Raw genomic sequence first — 15,174 nt, forward strand, 5'->3', positions numbered from 1 at the left:
AAATCCTCGCCCCCGTTCCTGAGGGGGGACAGGGATCACGACTCCTTCTGCTCTTAGAGAGTCCACCGCCTGCAGCAGGGCATCTGCTCGGTTGGGTGTGGGGAGGTTCTGAAGAACCGAAGTGGAGGCCGAGAACTGAACTCGATTCTGTACCCGCGAGACAGAATGTCTGTTACCCACCGGTCTTTGACCTGTGACAGCCAAATGTCGCAAAAGCGGGAGAGCCTGCCACCGACCGAGGATGCGGAGGGAGGAGGCCGAAAGTCATGAGGTAGCCGCTTTGGAAGCGGTTCCTCCATTTGCTTTCCTGGGGCGTGAGTGAGCCCGCCAGGAATCTGAGCTCCCTTGTTCTTTCTGAGTCCTTTTGGACGAGGAGAATTGGGCCTTGCCCGAGCCTCGAAAGGACCGAAACCTCGACTGCCACTTTTTCTGTTGAGGTTTACTTGCTCTGGGCTGTGGTAAGGAAGAGTCCTTACCCTTGGACTGTTTTATGATTTCAGCCAATGGCTCACCAAACAGTCTGTCTCTAGATAATGGCAAGCTGGTTAAGCATTTTTTGGAACCAGCATCTGCCTTCCAGTCCTTTAACCACAAGGCTCTGCGCAAAACCACAGAATTGGCGGACGCCATAGCGGTACGGCTCGTAGATTCTAGGACAGCATTGATAGCATAGGTCGCAAACGCAGACATTTGCGAAGTTAGGGACGCCACTTGCGGCACTGCTGGATGCATGAAAGCATCCACCTGTGCTAAACCAGCTGAAATAGCTTGGAGTGCCCACACGGCCGCGAATGCTGGAGCAAACGACGCGCCGATAGCTTCATAGATTTCAACCAAAGGTCCATCTGTCTGTCGTTGGCATCTTTAAGTGAAGCGCCATCCTCTACTGCGACTATGGATCTAGCCGCAAGCTTGGAAATTGGGGGATCCACCTTTGGACACTGGGTCCAGCGTTTGGCCACCTCAGAGGGAAAAGGATAACGGGTATCCTTAGAACGTTTAGAGAAACGCTTGTCTGGATGAGCGTCGTGTTTCTGGATCGATTCTCTGAAGTCAGAGTGGTCCAAAAAAGCACCTAATTTACGCTTGGGATATAGGAAATGGAACTTCTCCTGCTGTGCAGCTGCCTCCTCTGCAGAAGGGGCTGGGGGAGAAATATCCAACAGTCTATTAATTGCCGATATAAGGTCATTAACCATGGCGTCACCATCAGGGGCATCCAGATTGAGAGGGGCCTCAGGATTAGAATCCTGATCACCGTCCTCAGTCTCATCACAGAGAGACTCTTGTCGCTGAGACCCTGAGCAGTGTGATGACGTGGAGGGTCTTTCCCAGCGAGCTCGCTTAGGCTGCCTGGGACTGTCATCTGAGTCAGAGACTTCAGCCTGTGATGCTTGAGACCCCCCTGAAGTACGGATTAGTTCCAACTGAGGGGGACCGGAGAGCATAGACACAGCAGTGTCCATGGTCTGAGCAACTGGCCTGGACTGCAAGGTCTCCAGGATTTTTGTCATAGTCACAGACATTTTATCAGCAAAAACTGCAAAGTCTGTCCCCGTCACCGGGGCAGGGTTCACAGGCGTCTCTGCCTGGGCCACTACCACCATAGGCTCTGGCTGACGAAGTGCCACTGGGACTGAACATTGCACACAATGAGAGTCGTTGGAGCCTGCTGGTAGATTAGCCCCACATGCAGTACAAACAGTGTACACAGCCTGTGCCTTGGCACCCTTGCGTTTAGCGGATGACATGTTGCTGCCTCCTCAGTAGCAATACAGGGTGTCCAGCCAAGAAGCGACCTTACAGTGCCACTATATATATATATGGTACCAAGAAAAAAGTACACTAATATAACACTGAGGCACTAGTGGGGCCAGCACTAAAGTGCAGCTTACCGCCCGCTAAGGAGCGGGTGTGTGGTCGCCGAAATCCCTTTAGTCTGGGTCTCCCAGAGCCTGCTGCCTTTCCCCAGCCAGACCGCATGTGTAATGGCTGCCGGCGTCCTTGTGGAGAGGGGGGGGCGGGCCCTGGGCGTATACAGACGAAGAGCGGGAAGCCTGCTTCCCACTGTGCCTAGTGAGAGGGCTGGAGCATGTAAATAAAGCTCCAGCCCTCGGCGCTGCCGATTGACAGGGTGGGGGCGGGAACGAAGCGGCGCTAGGCCGCAGAAGCCGGGGGCTAAAGTTAGAAGCGCCGCCGCCGTAAAAGCGCGGTCGGCGCAAAGTCCCCGGCGCACCACAAGTCGCAGCTGCGCCGCCGCTCCAGTAGCGGTCGGCGCAGTAGTTCCCAACATGTAACGTCACTCAGCAAAGCTGCAGTGACCTAACCCCAGCGCACAGCGCTACTGTCCCCGGCGCACTATAACGCTCAGCAAGCCTTGAGAGTGTCCGTGCCTGCCGGGGACACAGAGTACCTGAAAGTTGCAGGGCCTTGTCCCTGAACGGCACTCCCGCTCCAAATCCAGCAGGTTCTCTGGGTCTGTGGATGGAGCCCGGCCCCAGGGCTTGGGGGCCGGCAAGATCCCACTTCCACAGAGCCCTCCAGGGGATGTGGAAGGAAAACAGCATGTGGGCTCCAGCCTCTGTACCAGCAATAGGTACCTCAACCTTACAAGCACCACCGCGGGTGAGAAGGGAGCATGCTGGGGGCCCCATATGGGCCCTCTTTTCTTCCATCCGATATAGCCAGCAGCTACTGCTGACTACAAACAGTGGAGCTATGCGTGGATGTCTGACCTCCTTCGCACAAAGCAGAAAACTGGTGAGCCAGTGATCCCACTGGGGGTGTATAGCCAGAAGGGGAGGGGCCTTACACTTTTTAGTGTAATTGCTTTGTGTGGCCTCCGGAGGCAGTGCTATACACCCAATCGTCTGGGTCTCCCAATAGAGCGCCGAAGAAATTTTGTTCTAAGAAGCCTTTAGGATTCCTTTTTTTTTCTTCTTTTAAATAAAAACTTGACCTAACCCAATAGTTGCTGCAACAACCTACACCACTTTTCCTTTGCACAGGTTTTGATAAATTAAACCACCAAACACGTACTTAATTTTAGCTTTGCAACAGCTGTTTATATATGATCTTTTGACGTTGATGAAACATTTTTAAAGTCTGAATATACAGCAGCTCTCCAGTACTTACATGCATTTGGAACCTAAGGCCCTGTGCGCACGCTGCAGATTTACCACGGATTTACTGCAGAAACTGTGTCTGACATTTCTGCAGTCATTCCCCAGCAAAACCTATGGGTATCAAAAAAAAAAAAAAAAAAAAAAAAAAAAAAAAAAAAAAAATGCTGTGTGCATACTGCGGGGTTTTTTTTTGTCTACCTGCGGATTTACCTGCGGAATCTCCGCTGCGTAATTAATGTGCATGTCACCTTTTTGCAGGTACCTGCGTTTTTTGCCATAATGGTAAAAAACTGCAGGGACCAACCCGCGGAAAACGTGCGGCAAATCGCAGGTTTGGTTTTAATGCAGTTTTTGCCGCGGGTGCGGTATTCTGCCAGAGGGTGCAGTCCATTTTCTAGTGCGCACATAGCCTAAGGGAGAGCTATGATTTCAAGTAACTTTTCAGAACAAGCTGTAATATGTTGGAGTTAACACTATTTCCGGTTATTACAAGACGTGTATCCTGCAGTTTTCTGACCTGATAGGAAATAAGTTAACCTGTTAAGAGATACTGCCTTTTTTTTTTCTTTTCTTAAAAAGGACAGATAAAACTAGGAGTGTAGAGGATATTATGTAGCAGTGCTGAGCTGTGTAGATGTGAAATCAGCACTAAGCAAGGTTGCTAGAATCTGCCCAATCTTTTCCTTTTACGCTGTTCACACCTTTCCCTGACCCTCACTTTGCTGGCAGTGCCGCAACTTGGGCAAGACAGTTGTGAACTGTGTGTTGTTTCTCTATATAGAGTGAATGATCTGGTCAGGAGGCAGGAGAAGTGTCTTATGACACGAGGGGAAAACAAAAAAAGAAAAAAAAAATTCACAGTAGATTACAAAATTTCTTATAGTAAATTTGCAAAAACTGTACAAGGCCCAGTTCTAATTTAAGGCCAACATTTAAGTCTATGGGAGAGTCAATTTGGTGTGCAAGTTCAAACATCTGATGTGTATGGTGGCCTCCCAATTCTTCAGACAGATGGTGGAGAAAAGGAGCAATTAGGTAGAATATGATACTCCCAATCGGTTTGGTCTACAGCAAGATAGCGGTTTACTTCCCTTTTCCTGTTGAAAACACAAACACTACGGAACTCTGCCACAATGTTGTAATTGTAGAGTCACTAAACATTGAGAGACCTGGTCGCCTTTCTTGAAAAATATATTACTGGTTATGTGAACTAGATTCTGTGATGGGGCGTTGATCCATGGAACTAATCTGACTGCCGTATGTGGTGTAAGGAAGGAATGTTTTCCCCTAATGTGGCGCTTACTGTGTCGCTTGGGGATTTTTTCCTTCCTCTGAAACAATATGTTAAAGGGGTTATCCGGCTTATTTTGCTTTTTTTATTATTTACACTGTTGGGCTACATTGGGGCAGGTAAGTAGATAGTGACCACTTACCTGCCCTGCTGTCAGCCCCTCTCCCCAGGCTCAGAGGGGTCATGTGACTGCTCCTGCTGTGATTTTGCCACTTCCGATCATTTCATGTCAACATGGGCAGGACCATGTTGACATGCAAATCTGCCACTGCATGTTGCCGCCCTGCTGGGCGGGTACAGTGTGATGAGCCCCGCCCCCTCCCTGTGCGCTGCTCTCTCTGCACTGTATGTGCTGGACAATCACAGGGTTGCCCTCTCTGTCTAGGACACGGTGAGTGCTGTTTGCCCGACAGTGTCCTCAGCTCATTATGTTGTATGGTGCCCGGGCAACTGTGACCCCCCTCCCCCGTGCGCTGTCTCTGATGAATGCAGCCTCCCGTGCTCCTCGCTTCTGAATACAGTCAGAAGCAGGGATGTCACCTGACACCAGCGAACAACAGCACTGAGCTCTGTATAGGACACTGCAATCATCACAGCATGGAGAAGAGACAGCATGCTGCATGGATGAGAAGGGAGAGCGAGCAGGGGGGGGGGGGGGGGGAGGGTGCAGAGAAGAGCGTGCACGGCTGACAGAGTGGGGGGCAGAGAAGAGAGTTGATGGGGGTGAGAGGCAGGGGAGTGCTTGGGGGCAGAGGAGACAGTGCATGAGGGGGATTATGTATAATATAGTGTGTGTGTGTCCTATAGACTAGCATTAGGGGCTATATATAAATTTCATTACATAGCATTCATTTATCTATCAGGTGCTGGGGCAGTATACTGACAGGGAATGTGTGTGCAGAGGGCAGGCAGAGGGCGGGGCTGGAAACTGAGGCCGGGGGCGGTGCCAGCTGTGACTGTGGGTTTGGCTGTCAAACATGTCATGTTAGGTTGTGCTGAATGTAAACAAAGAGCTGCAGAGAATAAAGTGAAAAATCAAGAGAAACAAAAATGTAGAAAACAAAAAAAAATAATGTAGGGGGTGTTTTATATGACAATACAGCACAGATTAACTTTTTTTTTTGGAGTTTGTCGGACAACTCCTTTAAGGTTTGGCTAAAATTTCAGGCTTTATTGCAAACTTTCTAATTAAACTTCAAATGGTAAAATGTATCTAGGCAGGTTGTGCAAAGCTCCAATGGGGGGGGGGGGGGGGGTAAATGAATTAATGAATTCATTAACTCTGTGAAGAGTCCTTTGTCAAAGTCCGAATGCAGGTCGGCTGACCTAATTTTTCTTCCTTTAATTCTACCTTAAATACAAACTATGAAACTTAGCTTTGGCTTTTAGGGAGAGCTAGTCGTCAGTCAAATGAACACAGCTGACTGCTATCTAGAAGATATTTTTTTGATTGTTCTTATACGTATATCGAGAGCATTTTCCATCTTTGCGTTTGTAAAGCAAGGTGTTCATTTCCGGAGTGTGCAGTGCAACTAGAAGCAGCTGTTCATGTGTCTCAATAAAAGCGCACAGTCATTGTATTATCTTGCTTATAGGACTTCCAGAAAATTAAGCATTTGGAACAAATTGACGCAACAGGTTCTGGAAAATTAAAAAATAGAGCTGGCATCAGGAGTACCATAAGAGAATATTTTTGTGTTGCTTTTATATATTTTCTATCCTTCATTCAGAATTTCATTTCAACAAAATTGAGGTAATTTGTTTATTTTTGTTATAGATAATATGCTTCCTGGTTTTTTTTCTATTGCTTTTGAGTAAAGGCCACTTCACACATAACGAGATCGCTAACAGCATCGTTGCTACGTCACAGTTTCTGTGACAAAACAACGACTTCACCAGCGATCTCGTTACGTTTGACACGTACCAACAATCCGCCCCCTGCTGTGAGATCGTTGGTCATTGCTGAATGTCCTGGGCCATTTTTGGCTCGGAGTCCTGCTGGGCAGGATGGATCTGTATGTTTGACACCTACCAACGATTTCGTTAACGACCTAGATGAGAACTTAAAGTGTGACACGTAGGCGTGTAGTTGCGTCACCTTTTCCACGCTTCCTCTGCACTGATTGGTTGGCGCTGAGAACAGTAAGCAAACACTTGGGAACGAAGGAGGGATGAACCCTGGTGCAGATTCAGCTTCGATCCGAAAAGCGAGCAAGCAACCGGGAACAAAGTACGAATGAATCCGGGTGGAGTCGCAGGTTCTATCCTTAAAGCAAGGCTCAAAAAGGGACAAAGGATGAAGTGATACAAAGTTGCCATCTAGGCCGGCCGCCTAATCAGAACGCAGTATTGGCCACCAATCGGAGCGGAGGGGTGTGGAAAAGGCACCGCATATGCACGCCTACATGGCTTACAGCATCAAACACTACGCCCCTATTCGAGGTCGGAATCGTTACATAGCTGCTGTGTGACAGGGTCCCAACAACCAACGAGATCGTTATACAGGTCGCTGCATCGTTACTAAAGTCATTGGGAAAATAACTGTGACATCTCACCAACAATTCAACAACGGTCCGGAAACTGTGACGTAGCAACGATCTCGTTCTGTGTGACTGGACCTTAACACATGTGCCTTTTATCCACCCACCTTTACAAGATATGTTCCAGCTTAACTAATTAAAACATCTTTAGTTCATATCGAGGCTCTATGCGCATGTAAGGGTTGAAGGTTAGAGATGAGCGGATCCGTTGAAGTTCAGTTTGGCGGGTTCAGCTGAACTTTTGAAAAAGTTGTTTTGGACTCGAACTTGACCTGAACCCCAATGGAAGTCACTATTTGGCCAGTTTGGGTCTCTGCCCACAGCAAGCCATAAACTGATCACTTCCAAGGAAGGGTGCGGTTTTTCATTTTTGGGTGCACACTACATCCAATCATGCCATTACCCTAACTCTGATCCGATCAAATACTGCAACCGGCTGGCACTGGGCTGAGCACAGGGCATACCCGAGCATACTTATGCTCACGCAAGTGGTTTCCATATGTAAAGCACCAGAACTCTGGTTTTGTCTTTTTTATTTTTTAAAGTCTGTCTTCGCACCTCAGGTTCAATCATCTCTATTCAAGGTCCTTCCATTTGAGGTCACAGTGTTGCTGACTTAAGTGCCACTTTTTTTTTTTTTAACATGTGTAGCAATAGTGGAATTTAGGTTTTTATTTATTGCAGTGTGCTGACGCAGTGTATACATAAGATTTTTGAGTAACATTCTTTGTAGTGATGACTGCTTGATTTAATTTCTTGTACCAAAGAAAAAAAAAAAAAAATGCTGTAACATTTTTAAAGTGGCCATAAAGATTAGGTTAAGGTTGTCCAAACGCACATCCGGCAAACCATTTAGTATGCATGCATGCAGTATTCTGATACTCGGGGAAATAGGTCAAGCATGACGTATTTCACAAAAGATGACCAGCAGTTGCTCTCCCTTTTGAGCTAAACATACACGTGTATGGAGGGAGGGAGGTTACGACGAATAGCTAAACAGCTATTTTAAGCATTTGGGCAGCTAAAGTTCATTGATCTGTAGGCTTCGTTGAACTGCACTTCTGAATAATGCCAGCAAAATAATACTGGCTATGCACTAGAAACTCAGTCGTTACTTTTCTGTGAAACAGGCAACAGATGCTCTTGCAGGAATGTCGACCAAAGTTAATAATGGATTTGCATCCACTTATGGAAGCCGAGATGAAGTAAATCTACAATGACAAGTTTTACAGACTAACCATAAGTTGTTCGGCAAATGTCAGTCTGTATGGCTAAGACTTGGCCAGGTATCAGATTTTGTATGGTGTGTATGGTGTGTAGGTCCTCCCTTCCTCCTTTTTAGAAGTGTTACGACAAAGCATTCTGAGACTTGCCAATGCAATAAAAACAATTCTGAAAGCCTAAAGGATCTCTGACCCCCATCCTGTCCGACCCCCATCCTGTCCGACCCCCATCCTGTCCGACCCCCATCCTGTCCGACCCCCATCCTGTCCGACCCCCATCCTGTCCGACCCCCATCCTGTCCGACCCCCATCCTGTCCATCACACTCCTATGTAACCAAACTATTCAGAGGAGATTAGAAAAGAACAAAAAGTTCTCAGCTGAGGTGCCATGCTCTTTTACAAGCTGGGAAGCGGCTCAAAGCTTGCACGTGCTTTTAATTTGTTGCAACTTCCTGTAGAATTCATGCCAAGACAAAAAGTAAGATATTTTTCGAGGAAATTCCTCACATATTTCAAACTTCTGAGAAAAGCTGCAATAGATTTTCATTTTATCATATCTTTTTACAAATCGAAGAAAGGCTTATGTGCACATCTTTCACATCTGACATTTTTGGTCCTTGGTTCAGATTTCATGCTTCTGTCCATTAGTGTTGGTGAGAATGTCCAAACTGTTTATTCACTACACTGCAACACCACACAGGGACTTTTTTTGTGAATACGGTAATGTGTGTCACCATATTTTCATCAATGCATATATAAATAAAAAAAAGAAGTACAGGATTCAAACAAAGGAAATTTTATCTAGAAAAGTACTTAAACCACCCGGATTAACAATATTCCATCAGTTCTAAAATTTGTCTGCTGGGAAACTTTGTGAGAAATTAAGAGAAAAAAAAATGCAATCAGTGGAGGGAACATTGGACAATCATCCAAAGTGAATCAGAATCTCTAAAAATAAATAAAAATTCCAAGCAGCAGCCAAGGCTTCAAATTTAAAGGTGCTATTTTTACTGGGCATAGGTTCTTAATCTGACTAAGCCAATTCCAAACAACGAATCACATGTCACGAAACGCAAGGAGGAATGTAAAAACCTCAAAATTCACATTTCAGAGTAAGACAACAGTTCATAATATTTAGGAAGAAATAATTGAAGTATCTATAAACAGAACTGAATATTAGCTAAAAGATTTAAAAGGACTGTGAAAGTAGTATAGACGAACCTCTATACCATCAGGTTTTTCCTCCCTACATGCTTTGCTAAACCCTGAAGGACTTCATGAACAATTATGAACCGCGTTGGATTTTCTTACCTGATCTTCATCAACCAAAAGAAAAGCGTAAGATTCGACAAGTTCCTTATCTGATCGACCCTCAGTTTTCAATTGTCTTCTTTTCTCAGTGAACTAAGAAAAATAAAAAAAGAAGACGTATGGAATTTGGGAAAGGATTGAAAATGATATTTTTTCCTTTCTTCATCCCAAGTATTAAATTGAGCACACAAAACTAAGTGAACATTACTCTTTGCCAAATGGGATGCCACTGTCCGATTTAAAAACGTGGCACAAATTTCCCTTTCCGAGAGGTAGTTTACTGTCTTCATTAAAGGATATACTAAGTTTGATCCAAAGCATTGGAGGTTTGTTTTTTTTTCCCAAAGAACAATAGTGACTAAAGAGTAATGTGCCAGAACATAAAGGTTCTGTAAAGCACAGGTGATCAGTTAGATGTCCGATTTACACTCACTGACCTCTTTCTCCAAGAATTCATTATGAACCATTCGAGCAGACTGGTATGTAAAATGTGTCTTTGAATTTGCATCCAAATATGATGAATGTAGAATTTTCAATATCTCTTCAAAATCCCGTGAGCCAGTGTTAACCGGCTGAAGAGCTAAAAGATGAACAAAAAAAAATAAAATTGAGAAGTTACTTCCAAGATACGTTGTGTAACTTTTTGAATTGTCAGTCATTTTCATGATTTTGTCAAACAAAAACGCATAAACAAAACAATGGTGCAAAAATTTTATTGTGCTTTACTTAGAATTGCAAGTGACATCGCAAAAATCTGTGAAAAGTATATTTACAAGAGTGTAAGAACTAATTACAGGTAGTCCTCGACTTACGACGTTGATCCATTCTTACGCGGCATCGGAAACTGAATTTCGATGTAAGTAGAACCATACGTTCATACAGTACTGTACCATAACAACAGTACAGTACTGCAAACACTTAGCCTATTCCTACACCTATTCTAACACAGTACCCTACATAATTATCAATAAACAGGTACAGTAGTCTGGCTTACGTTTGGGAGCCATAATGAAGGGTGTTATGGCGTGCACAAGACTCGATTTCCTCTGTACAGCACTGGACTCTTCTTCCGCTGCTGCACATAAAGCGTTGTATAAAGCGTCATAACCATGAAACTACGTAACTCGAGACCGTCGTACCCTGAGGACTACCTGTACTAGTCGGCATGAAACGGCCGTCGTCCTCACCGGTCCCTCTCCCTTGCTGTTATCTGTTCATGTTACTTCTTATGGAACAATAAATCTTGGACTGAAGGCCCCATGACTTCTTCCTTTTTTTAAGAACTAATTAGCGTTTACTTAAAACTAAGACACTGTATTAACACTAGAAGTCCTAGGAATTTCGAGCTCCATAGGGTTCCAATGGTAGAAACGTTAAATGACTCCTCTCTGGGACTTCTCGTGTTAAACACCAAAAAACTATATGAAACTGCAAAGTTGAAAAAGAGAAACAGTAAGAAAATCGTTTTGCGCCATCGTGGACAATTATTTCAACTTGACTTCCAACGGGAATCGTGCACATTGGGGAATGGCAAATTATTTGGCACACTAACTTCAGTTTGAAATTCTTTAACAATTGTAACATTTTTATGCAATGGAAGGCCATCTGAGATCATGAAGTACACAAGCAAGGCTTTAGGTTACCTAGGTCTGCAAATTATTAGTCAAAAGAGGAACTCAGATTTCCATGCACAGCTCTAAACAGAAGAGACACCAAGTCTCCTAGTCAAATTTTTTTTAATAAATTAGCCACCAAACCAAGATTATACATTAACCCTCAACTGGTGAGGTGGTATTTTTGTCACGCAACTGTTGATGTGGGGCTTCCTATACCCCACTGTTTAGAAATTTCTAATTTTTACAGAAAATGCAACGATCACGTTTATTTACATCGTTTTCTTCGTGGCGATTGATTACACATGATTATACCAAATTTTTGACACCCACAAGTATTGGAAAATGTAATAAATTGATGATTCATACCAGCTGAACAAAATTCCCTGGGTTGTTGCAAACCCCACCTCAGCAGTTGAGGGTTAATAGGTTTAGTAAATAAAATGTAATAAACATTCTTGTTTTAATCAAGTCAGCACAGAATTTTTCTATTTTATATGCCAGCTCAACTCACAATTCATAGGTCTGACATGGTAGGTTTTATAAATTGTCATAGTACTGCCATATACTATTTGGTGAAACCAAACAAAGTGTAAAGAGTGCAGAACTATCTTTTTAATCCCACGAATAAGGCCAATATTTAATTTTAAATATATTTCAAACACTCATTTTGCCATTAGCCTTTTCCCCTGACCTCCACATTAGTGATGTGTTGGTCGTGAACGATCTAACAAAGATTCGGCTCCTTGCTATGACCGACAGGAGCCGGATCACCAGTGAGAACCACTAAAATCTCTAAACGGCTCTTTTCGCTGCTGTAACCCAACCCACTGACTGCTAAACTCCACCTACTCAATCTAATTGGTCACTTGTAAGTGGGCGGGGTTTTGGCGGCGGGTGGGCGGGGGTTTGGCGGCATTACTATAATCTTAAATATGTGTTCACCTGGGGTGAACACAATTAATAAGGAGCCAAGAACGATCTGAAAGGTCCAGCTCTTTTTGGTGAGCGGAGCCATGGGAACCGGATCATCAAAAAGAGCCGGACTGCCCATCACTACTCTACATACACAAGTACTATCAGTTTCGAGGAGCATGCATGTGTGCCGATTGCAGCGAAGGAAAGTAAATCAACGCCAGGCACTGGATAATTTCTCTTTAAAACAAAAGGAGTGAGTCATATGAACATTTTCTTCCCCTTGAAATCTACAACAGGAAAAGTAAATTGTAGGCCTCTCTCACTTGAGAATATATATATTTGGATGATTCCTCATTAGAGATGACATGTATCCCAATGGCTAATAGATATGACATGTAAAAGGAAATGCACACAATGAAGTTCCCATTTTGAATGCCACCCAACGGTCTCCGGGAATCTGTCAGGGATAGAACTTAAATCCTCATGGGTGGAACCATTCAACTATCATCCACTCCTTGAGATTGAAATTAGATCCAGTGATCCCAACGTATTGTTACCCCTCTATAAATCACTTGTAAGGCCACACCTAGAATATGGGATTCAGTTTTGGGCTCCACATTTTAAAAAGGACATTCAGAAGTTAGAATCAGTTTAAAGGCGGCAAACTAGCCTACTACAGGGAATGGAAGGCCTCCCATACGATGAGAGGTTGAAAAAGTTAGATATGTTTAGCTTAAAAACAATACTAAAGACCAAGGGGTATACACTGCGAGTGGAAGAAAACCGATTCGGGCAGCTAAATAGGAAAGGGTTCTTTACAGTTAGAGCAGTCAGACTGTGGAATGCTGACCACAAGAGGTAGTAATGGCAGATATTATAACTGCTTTTAAAAAAAAGGGCTGGATGATTTCCTCAGTACACAACATTGTCGGATATAAATGACTTAGTGACAAAATGTAGAACTGGTGGAGAAAGGTTGAACTAGATGGACCTAGGTCTTTTATTCAACCTAAGTAACTATGTAATTAAAAAAATAGCAAAAACTCGAATTCTACTTTTAATTTTTTTAATCAAAAAATATAAGCTTTTTCTTTTAATGTTCTCATTGCAATGTATTAAGTACTGCAACTAAAGGAAGGCAATCCTGCGCAGTTAATGTATTCCCATGGAAGCTTGGCATTCCCAATGGTTCTTTAAAATTATATCATGTTACACCATTGAGCTGTGATTTCTTTTATTTACTGTTAATGACATAAGACGCTATCATGTGAAGACATGGTAATTACTTAAAAAGTACAAATGTACGGTCCTGTTGGGAGATAACCACGTGTATACAATTACAACTCTCCAAATGGCTAACGGCCACAAATAACGAAAAGTGAATTTTGTTAATATAACGTTATAATCAATAGCCACATTTAAAAAGTGAACTCCAGACAGAATTGAAACACGCTGTAGAAGAGGAAAAAGGCGCCAACAAGATTCAAGCTTTCCCTCAAAGAAAAAAAAAATATCTAATTTTTAATTTACGCAATTCTTGCAATATACTATTAATTTAGAAAATGTTTAAAAATAAAAAAAGCTATCGAAACCCAAAAAAAGAGCATTTTTACTGTATGACTTTGCCAAAGTTTACCCGATTCGACTGAAAGTATATGTTAGAAAAATAATTATGGCCTAGATTATTAGAATTGTATACTCGTGTAGTCAATACAAAAAGACGGCTCATGACTTATTCCTTCCAAAGACCATACTAAGGACCAAAGGGCATGCATTAAAGGTGAAAAAGGAGATTCTGGTAGTTTACTAGGAAAGGATTCTTTACAGTTAGAGCAGTCACACTATAATGCCAGACCGCAAGAGGTTGTAGATACTACAACCGCTTATAATAAAGGCCTGGATGATTTTCTCAGTGCACAAAATTGTGGGTTTATTGATAATTTAGTGACCCCCCCCTAAAAAAAAGCATAATTGGTGGAACGGTTGAAGTTGATGGACCTAGGTCCATGTAAATAAAAAATAAATCAGAAATCTTCCACATGGTCATCTGTATACCACCTATTTACTCTAAACCCTCAACATGCTGAATCACTGGCACTAAACCACAGGTCTCAATCAAAAAAAAAAATACTAAAAAAGTTAGTACAAAAAAAAGTATTACAGAACAGGAATTTAGAGGGGAGGAGCAAATACCCCTACTATTCTGTAAGTAAACAGCCAATTCCAATCTTTATAACTGGGTTGTAAACAATCTGGAGAGCTCAAATCATATAAAAGCTCATACCTGAGACAGGCTCCATTTTGAAAGAAAAAAAAAAAAAGTACAAGCTAACAGCAATGCATAGAATCCAAACAGACCCTTTAAAAAAAGGAACGGAAATGAAATACACGTGGTTTCCGGCTCCCTGCAGACCGCACGGTGCGGCACAGCTCGTGGGTGGAGCCGTCAAAACGTTAACGCCCCCTTCAGATCGGAAGTGAGGATCTCGCGTCGCTCGCGCCCTCTAGTGGAGAGACGTAGTAGTCATGCTCTCCTCTACATTAGCCCTATTGTGTGGCCCCCAGAATAGCGCCGAAGTGATGGGGTACTCCATAGGCATGCAACATGACACCATTCACATAAGGAATGCTAGCTACACAGGGGGAGAAGATGACGACCACCACCTTTCTTTTCTCTGCTCTTCTTAGGAATCTGAAACCTCTTTCTGGGGGGCTCTTCTGTGGGGGTGCTGCCCCCTCTAACGCCCTCCATGTTGGCCGCTTCACTGGTAACACTGCTGGCTCTCCTCTTGCAGCTCGTTCTTTCAGCCGCCGCCGCCTCGTCCTCTTCAGCTTCGCCATTTTGTGACCCAGAGAGTCTTGTGCCTTCAGCTGCCAGTCTGTTATTCCCACCGCCCCCGTTGACGTCCATATTAGCCGCACTGAGCTTCTCTTCTTCCATCGCTTTAGTGTCTTCCTTCTCTCTCACGCCGTTGACCAAGACACACACGGAGCACCGTGAAGTCTTCTTTCGTCCTGGGTCTGTCAGAAACGTTAATGGCGGCGGGAGAGCTTAGTGAGAGGACGCCGCATTCTCCCCAGCTTCTCCTCAGGACGCCATCTCGCTGCCGTCTGTGCCCGCGTGTGCCGCGCTCTCTCAGCTCCCCCCCTAA

At 43.9% G+C, this 15,174-nt stretch overlaps 1 protein-coding gene across 3 annotated transcripts in view; it reads right to left on the reverse strand.

Annotated features, from left to right (window-relative positions):
• Positions 1-15,173, reverse strand: part of TASOR (transcription activation suppressor) — a 191,335-nt gene extending 176,162 nt beyond the window's left edge. For all 3 annotated transcript variants that reach the window (XM_075321320.1, XM_075321319.1, XM_075321318.1), the window contains exons 1-3: positions 14,687-15,173; positions 9,929-10,071; positions 9,492-9,584 (exon numbers count right to left, since the gene is read on the reverse strand). In XM_075321320.1, the coding sequence (XP_075177435.1) occupies positions 9,492-9,584; positions 9,929-10,071; positions 14,687-14,963 (513 nt within the window). In that variant the 5' untranslated portion in view covers positions 14,964-15,173. The remainder of the gene's footprint in view (positions 1-9,491; positions 9,585-9,928; positions 10,072-14,686) is intronic.
• Between the last annotated feature and the right edge of the window lies 1 nt (position 15,174).

This window comes from Anomaloglossus baeobatrachus, chromosome 8 (assembly GCF_048569485.1).
Source record: "Anomaloglossus baeobatrachus isolate aAnoBae1 chromosome 8, aAnoBae1.hap1, whole genome shotgun sequence".
In the NCBI taxonomy this organism is placed as follows: domain Eukaryota; kingdom Metazoa; phylum Chordata; class Amphibia; order Anura; family Aromobatidae; genus Anomaloglossus; species Anomaloglossus baeobatrachus.